The following is an 8,946-nucleotide window of genomic DNA, read 5'->3' as shown; positions in this document are numbered from 1 at the left end:
AGTAACTAGTTACTAGTTACCATTTTTTCAGCTTTGGCCAATTCTTTTCCAAAGTGTTCCAAATCATTCCCACTTGATTTTGAACCATTTATACACCTTATAAATGAATAAATCAAGTCTCCAACAACTATATTTTTAATAGCTATCATTCATTCACATTCATAAATAATTAGTAACATCTTTTACTAATTTAAGAGTGAAAAAGAGATGAGAGTTACATATTCAAGTGATCATCAATTTAAAGGATTTGCAACTCCTATTTTGTGATCATTCTACATACATTTTGTAACTCCATAATGTATGTTACAATTTGACAAAATTAATACTTTGTCACACTTAATTATTTACAACTTAATTATTTAATCTAAATATTATATTATATAAAATAATATAACATTCCCCCACTAGATTAAATAATATCTCATTTGTAGCAAATAATTTTGTAACACAACATTTTATTTAATCAATCAAACATTATATTATGGAGTAATATAATACATTGTTCTTATTGACTTTACTAGTCCAAAGGATTTGATTGGTATGGTTCACCATTGATCTCACTCAAATGTCATAGTTTATGCTTATATTGACTATTTACGAGGTATTACGGACCTATGAAATGGTGTGATCGCCACCACGGATGTTCTAAGATCAACAATTACACTAATCGGTAGTGTTCTTATTAACTTTATGTAGTCAAAAGGCTTAGGTTTATATAGATCTTCTTTCATCTCACCTAAATGTTGTAGTTTATGCTTATATTGACTCACTACAAGGTATTTCAGGCCTAATCAACAGTCTGATCAGCGCCCGAGATGTTCTAAGATCAACAATTACACTAATTAGTAGTGTTCTTATTAACTTTAGTAGTCAAAAGGCTTAGATTAGTATCGATCACCGTTGATCTCACTTGGATTTAATATTTTAAGCTTACGTTGACTAATTACAGAGTATTTAAGACCTAATCAACGACCTAATCGCCACCTGAGATGTTCTAAGATCAATTATTACAATAATCGATAATGTTCTTGCTGACTTTCCTAGTGAAAAGACTTAGATTTGTAATGATCATCGTTCATATCACCCAAATTTTATAGCTTATGCTTACAATGACTATCTACAGGGTACTTCGACCCTAATCAATGGTCTGATCGCAATTCAAAATATTCTAAGATCAACAATTACACTAATCAATAGTGTTCTTGTTGACTTGAGTATTTAAAAGGCTTAGATTAGTATGGATCATCATTGATCTCACCCAGATTTTATATTTTATGCTTACATAGACTAACTACATGGTATTTTGAACCTATTCAACGGTCTGATCGCCACCCGAGATGCTCTAAGATCAATAATTACACTAATCAATATTGTTCTTCTTAACTTCAGTAGTTAAAAGGTTTAGATTAGTATCGATCACCATTGATCTCACCCATATTTCATATTCTAAGCTTACATTCACTAATTATAGAGTATTTCAGACCTAATCAACGATCCAATCACCGCCTGAGATGTTCTAAGATCCATTATTACATTAATCAGTAATGCTCTAATTGACTTTCCTAGTCAAAAGGCTTAGATTGGTATCGATTGTAGTTTATGTTTACTTTGACTATCTACAGGGTATTTCAACCCTAATCAACGACCGGATCACAATTTAGAATGTTAAAATTTAAGAAAATATTATAATTAAATGCAAATTCAAAATATATAATATTAATTACTTATAATTATTTAAAAAATTTAAATTATTTATAACAAATTCTATAAAAAAAATTATTATTATTTTTATGAACTAAATCTTAAATAAACTCTATGTTATCATGACGTGTGTGTTTGTATGTAATAAAAAATTCTATAATTAATCGTAGGCTTGAGACATTTAATTATTTAGCATAATCACTGAGTTTTTATACCTCACGACAACATGATATTTTAAATGGTATAGATTGAACTCACAAAATTGACTATGTCTAAAAAAGCTTACGAGCAATAACAAAGTACTGAAACAGGTACCGAAAGTCGAGGTTGGGTATATATATAATTATTAGCAGCGGGACCGCTATTAATGTCCTATCGCTAATAATTCTAACGATTATTTTTTTTAATATTATTAGCGGTGGGGCTCGCCGCTAATATTATTAGCGGCGAAGTCTACCACTAATAGTTTTTTTTTTTAAAAAAAAAATAAATAAGTAGAATTAGCGGCGAATCATGGTTCCGTCGCTAATGCTACCACTATTAGGGGCGGATTTTGCCCATCGATAATAATATTACGGCTATTGATAAATTTTATTGCAGTGATAGTATATAATAGGACGACATTTAACTTAACTATAAAATATTAGCATGTGAGTATATAATATTTATTTTAGATATAAATTATTACTCATTGTGTGAATATATTGCTCCATATACATATAAGTTAGTTCCTGAAAGTTTAAATTTACTAAATAAATGAGTTACATTAAGTTGGAGTAAGTTGAAATATACCGGTTTTTTCATTAGTTAATTAAAAATAGGCTTATTTTAAATTCAATTGAAATGTACCACTTTAATAAGTCCATTACCGATTATACCCTCACATAAGTCAACTGTTCAGGGACGTGAGGAAGGTTTGTTCATTACATAAAGGGATAATCGGGATATAACAAATAAAAGAGGGTATAAATTAAATATATAGAAAAAGAAAGGTAAAAATGAAATGGGTTAACAAAAAAAGGGTATAGGGTGCAATTTCCCCTATTAAGTTTACATTTTTGGTCTAACACAAAATTCATGATTTTATTAAAGAGAAAATTACACTCTATACCCCTTTTATATTGTCTTCTTTTATTTTTACCCTCTTTTTTAAAGTCTATCATTTTTACCTCTTTTTTTAAACATTGTACCAATTTTGCCCCTATCACTTCAAGATACTCTCCATGTGACTCTCTTATGTCAGGGTATTTTGGGTACAATACATATAAAAAGAGGTATGTTTCAATTAAATATAAAATTAGAGGTAAGTTTGATCAATTGATTAATGAAAGTGGTATTTTTCAACTTACCCCTTTATTAAATGACCCACCTATTAAATAATATAAAAAATTAAATTAATATTTTGATTGAGTTATTAGCTATAGAAAGTATGGTAGTACTAAATAGTACATTCATTTTTATTTAATATATAAATATCTTACTAAAATAAAGACAAAGAACTCACATTATATATTATTATATTCAATATATATTGTGAGTGATCGGTCTAAAAGAAAGTGGTGAAGAATTGAATCCACGACCTACATGAAAAACCCCACATTAAGTGTAAATTCCTTCCTCTCGCTTTTATGTTTTTCTTGAAATTATCCCATTTAATAATATGAAGGGAGCTTTTTTCTAGGGAGTAAGTTGAAAAATACTACTTTTATTAATCAATTGATTAAATTTACCTCTAATTTTATATTTAATTGAAACATACCTATTTTTATATGTATTGTACCCAAAATACCTTGACATAAGAGTATCTTGAAGTGACAGAGGCAAAATTGATACAATTGTTTAAAAAAGAGGTAAAAATAATAGACTTTAAAAAAGAGGGTAAAAATAAAAGAGGACAATATAAAAAGGGTATAGAGTGCAATTTCATCTTTTTCTAGTGGGGCATGGGCTTATTTTGTTTCTAATACATATGTATCGAAAATGTCTGAAAAATTGAAATATATATAGTGGTATTTGTCAAAAGTTTATATGGCCTTTGGCTATTTTAATTTAGTTAAGTGGAACAGTCCAAGCCCACTCCACTGTCATTTTTATGGTAATCTAAAACCGCCGAAAACTGCCGCGCAATTTCATTCTCTCTTTCTTCACTCAAAACAATTTAGTAATAGAAGTAGCTTGAGCTCTCTCAGTGGTGAACGTCAACTCAGTTATGGTGATCCTTCAGCAAAAACCTCAAGATGATCCATTTCTTAAGTTCATTGATTACGCGAGGTCCGTCCTTTGCCCCGAAGATGACGAAGATATTGATCCCAATCTTAATGGAGCAGACACCCGTCGACCTAGTTGGACCTGGATTGCCTCTCGAATCCTCAAGACTTGCTCTGCCTATTCCAGTGGTGTTACCGCCGCAATTCTACTCTCTGATCTTTCTCAGGTTTTAATTTTTTTTTTCTTTTCATTTTTATCCAAAAATTAATCTGCAAATTGAGAATTTTGACAATGAGTTGCGAAACATTATTAGGCTTGGAATGAGCAACGTAGAGATGGGGTTTCTAAGAAAAGGCCGGAATGTATTAGCCAGTTGAGGAAGAAACGCAGACGAACGAAGCTTCCGAACACTGTAACTATTGATTCTATTTATGAGAAAAATTTCTTGTCGTTAAACAGTGTATTGGAATCTGTTGTGGTTGATGCTTTTGTTCTCCCAGGTACTCATACACTACTTTTTATTTTGATTTATGTATAGTGGCAGTTCTTGGCTTGTTATTTTGTTGAGTCTTATTACATCTTTGTATTGTATAGAATTATATTAAATTGTGATATTATTTTCGTCATGATTTTAGCATTTTCATTATTTCTCTTTCAGGTACGAACATTTACATGCTTACGCTTGGTGATTTTTGGAGCTCTAATACCATTGATCTTTATCTCCATCGCAGGTATACTAGAGATACCAAATTGGTGACTTATTCAAACAGTAAATTATTTCAACATGGGTGTGACCCTTTTATATTCACATGTGACAGTGTTAAGAACTAGTAATGTGTTTATACCATGTGCATCTTAGGAAAGCCCATTTTCCTTTTGGTCATAGATATTTATATTTTAAATTTGTGATGGTAAAACAGCTTTATACCATTTCCAATGCATATTTTTCGCATGTGCATTTAGATTTCATCTGTTTGTGTTTGAAGTTTCCTGTTCATTAAAGGTTGGTTTGATTTCTACTCACGTATAAATATTTTGTTGTAGATACTATGATTTGGTGGATCCTAAAAATGGCATTTTGAAGAAAGGAAGAGAGATTTTCCTCACTGGGTGCTATCTTCGTACTGCTGCTGAAGGATATGGTTGTCCACGGTTGTTGCCAACAGAATACCTTGTGATATTATTGGATGAAGTAAATTTTTCAACTTTGTTTGTTGTCCTTTTGGTCTCCAGGATTGTTTCTTACTGTATATTTAACCATGTCCCTGTTTTGTATAACGCTTATATTTTCATTCACTGTGCGGCTGAAATTTGTTTTAAGGATTTTCTGTCATTATTGCTAATTTTTCGTATTTATTTTCAAATTTGTAAATGTAGGATGAGGATGATGATGCAATGATTATTGGAGCTCAGTTCTGCTCAGATTTATTTTCTTCAATTTCACTTGATGCAGTCAATAAAGGGGTTTCTTACTCGTTATATGGAAGGTACAATAAAATTTGACTGATTTTGAATAATAACTTTCTAGTTTTGTTGGAAATTGTTATTCTTCATAAAAGGATGGCTTAAATTTCAATGCTCGGTCATCATCAAATGTTCTACTCCATTATAAGAAGGTTGATGAAGTAAACATGAAAGCATTACGTAGCTATTCTTGATTAACAAAAGATAAGATTCCTAATTAGGGATGAATGATGATGCATGGTTGCACCTAAACTGTCTGCTTTTGAAAAGAAAATGACTTTTCCACATTTCTTCATGCCAAAATCTCATTACTTTTTGAATTTATGCATAGGATTGAGTTTATTGGGCCACTGGAAATTCATGGAAAGTTTGGTAGTTTACAGAGGAAGCAAATCACTCTTGTTGATGATGATGGTGTCAAAATTAAGTTTCTTTTATGGGGTGAGCAAGTTCTACTTGCTAATCTTTTCAGGTGAGCTCTTGAACATGTCATGTTTTTCAAAACTAAGATATTAGAATCTTTTGTTAACACGTGTGAGAAATGTTCTATTTATTTTCAGCATTGGAAGTATGCTTGGACTGGATAGACCCTACATAGCTAGTTCTCAAGAGAGTGTCATTGAAGAAAGTAATGAACTTTGTCTTGAATATGGCAGTGCAACACAGTTGTTTTTGGTGCCTTTTATTCAACATGAAGAACAAGTAAGTCGTGTTTTTTTTTTTTTTGTTGATGTTTAATCAATAATTTGAGATATAAAGTTAGTTTATATTTTGCTCAGGTGTGTGTCACATTGACGCAAAATTGGTGTCAAGGAACAGGGCTTTTGAGTACGTTAGATCTCACTCCAGGTCCAAAAGTTTCCCAAGTTTCATTGCCTCGTGATTCACAAGGGTCCCTTGACTTTAGTTGTTATCCTTTCCAAGTGAGTTATTTTTATCTTCTATTCTACATTCTTCACTAAGATCTTAATGGGTGTGCTCATGATGCCATCTCATTAATCTCTTGAATATAGTTTTCTTCAATATATCTGGATGTAATTACGACCCGACCATCATTTTCTGGTTGCTACTATCTTATCTTTAGTTTAGTACTATAGTATCTCTTCGGTAAGTTGTAAAGAGTGTCAATCAGTTCAAAAGGAGTCATTTTTTGAACTATGGTATATCTTCAGTAAGCTGTAAATGGTGTTAACCAGTGAAAAACAATGATCTTTGAGTAAGATTGACATTTCTTACATGTCATAAGTTTTGCAGCCATTTGTTACGGATCTCCACGACAAGATGACAGGCATCAGTCTCTATGGTGTTGTTACCAATATTATGAAGGACAGAAATACCACAAAAGCTATATTCTCTCTAAGGATTCAGGATACTTCTGGAACAATTTGGGCAAAACTACATTTTACAAAATCTTGGTATTGCTGTTTAATTAATGCTACATTATGTCTTCCAAAATAATAAAAACCAAAATTTTCTTGATGCATTATCTAATTTAATATCCTTCCTTAGGTCTTTGGGAAGAGTAAGCGTTGGTCACACGGTGTACATATCTGGTCTCACATGCACTATGACAAAGCAGAAATGGTGAGGTTGCAGAAGCAATGTTCAGTTCGTTAAACCCATTTTAGCTCAAAAGTACTCTAGTTTATCTCCATTTCAAAAATGCACATTTTTTTTTCTTCTAAAATCTCTAGTGTACAGCATGATTTCACATGTTTATATTTCAAGAATTTGCATCAAAACATCTTATCAAATGGCTGAATTTTTTTACTTGGCAGCCTGGAAGCTTTATGGTTTGAGAGTGATACTGGATCTTCGTTTATCAATCTCAGTTGCATGCCAGCACTGATAAACTCTCCCTGTCTTCAAAATTTGTCAAACCTTTCAACTCTATCTACCCAGACCACCTGTTCCCAAGTATGGAATTCTATGAAATTTCATTCTGTTTTCTCTTCACTAGCTAGTTTTGGTTAATAATTTGCCATACTTTCCATAGCTTATAGCACTGATCTTATAGTACATGTTGATATATTACATTTTGCTTTTGTTGGAGGTTTGGAGTAAAAGTAATTAGGCTTATAAAAGTAAAATGTGAGGATGGTTGTTATTAGTAGTATTGCAGCTTTATAAATCATTTGTTAGATGGATAATTGATATCTGATAGAAACTCATATGTGCACAGATGGCTCGAGTTTGGCTGGAAATGGCGCATTGTCATGTGAATACAAGGCTTTCACACGCCCTATGTGGTCACTTGGTGAACAGGACGCCTAATGGGTTTATGGAGTGCAGTTTCTGTCATTACACTTGTGATTCTGAAGTTGTTCGCAGTTTTCATCTGAAAATTACCCTTGCTGATGAGACTGGAAAAATCTTTGCATGGTCTACTGATCAAACTGCCATTGAGTTGCTCCAAATATCTCCTGATGAATTTTATGAGCTGCCTGAGGTAATTAAACCAAAAATAAGTCTTGATAGTAATATTCTATGTTGCTTTATTTTTATTCCATGTCTAATTGAGATTGCATTTTTCCAGGAAGAACAAGTTATGTATCCTTCGTCACTAGAGAACGAGAGGTTCATGGTTGCTTTAGTTAATTGCAACATCGAGGGCTATGGCCAAATTAGTGATAATGACATGATTTCATGGGAGATAACTCGTGCACTAAAATGTGAGTAATTAATTAGATTCACTCAAACTCAAATGGTAATATCACCTCTAATTATTTTTATTTTTTTAAAAGAGTCGATAATATTCTTATTTGCTTTTTCGTTTGTCTTTTGGGTATAGCTTACGTATTCTAATCTTGATAGGCAACATAAATTTATTGATTAGGTTCACCAATCGTTGTTTGGATCTTGACTTTTACGAGAAAAAATCCAAACAATCTCATTTTCATATTATTGAATTTAAACATTTTTTAAAAAATAAAACTAAAAATATTTATATATGTATGTATATTAAATGTTATAAGATTTAGACCAATTGTAAATATTAAACATATCTTATCAAATTGTAGGAAAATGTTTTATCTATTTATTTATTTGTGTATTTTTTTCTCCCATACTTTGAAGAATTTCAAATGCTGACACGAACACTACAATCAAAGCTCGTAGTATGTTTGAAACTTTAGCAAAGAAAAAGTGCAATAACAAATTCATACTTGAAGGTGTTCATTCCATATAATGGTTATCTATAATATTGATCGAAATTGTGTTTGAGAGATCTTTATTATTATTATTATTGAAAGGGTGTTGGAGTGATAAGAATTATTGGGTTCCATCTCAAATTCGGTTGGTTATGAGTAGTGTTATCCATGTTATTTTTATTTTTACATTTAATTCATATGAGCAATTTTGTTATTATATTCTCTCAAAATGGTGGTTCTTTTTTGCTTACCAATTTTGAATTACCGCATTACAAGTGGACATTTGCTTGCTTATTTTATTATGATCAAAAGTGTCTTTTTGTACTATGCGGATATCGTGCAAAGAATTTTCTGGCTTGTTATATGAATAGGTGGATTGAATGTCTGTTAGGAATATGGCTATGATAACATGACAAGAATCATG

General features: G+C 31.4%; 1 protein-coding gene across 1 annotated transcript; it reads left to right on the top strand.

Annotated features, from left to right (window-relative positions):
* The first annotated feature begins 3,578 nt into the window (after positions 1-3,578).
* LOC115698770 (uncharacterized) lies at positions 3,579-8,141 on the top strand. Its single transcript, XM_030625944.2, has 13 exons — positions 3,579-4,135; positions 4,223-4,409; positions 4,568-4,640; positions 4,954-5,101; positions 5,287-5,396; positions 5,705-5,845; positions 5,934-6,075; positions 6,153-6,296; positions 6,628-6,788; positions 6,883-6,957; positions 7,152-7,290; positions 7,556-7,822; positions 7,910-8,141. Exons 1-13 carry the CDS (start codon positions 3,911-3,913, stop codon positions 8,051-8,053), a joined length of 1,956 nt encoding a protein of 651 aa, XP_030481804.2. The 5' UTR covers positions 3,579-3,910; the 3' UTR covers positions 8,054-8,141.
* The last annotated feature ends 805 nt before the right edge of the window (positions 8,142-8,946 follow it).

This window comes from Cannabis sativa, chromosome 8 (genome assembly GCF_029168945.1).
Source record: "Cannabis sativa cultivar Pink pepper isolate KNU-18-1 chromosome 8, ASM2916894v1, whole genome shotgun sequence".
NCBI classification, from domain to species: Eukaryota; Viridiplantae; Streptophyta; class Magnoliopsida; order Rosales; family Cannabaceae; genus Cannabis; species Cannabis sativa.
This window is presented reverse-complemented; position numbering and strand designations above follow the sequence as displayed.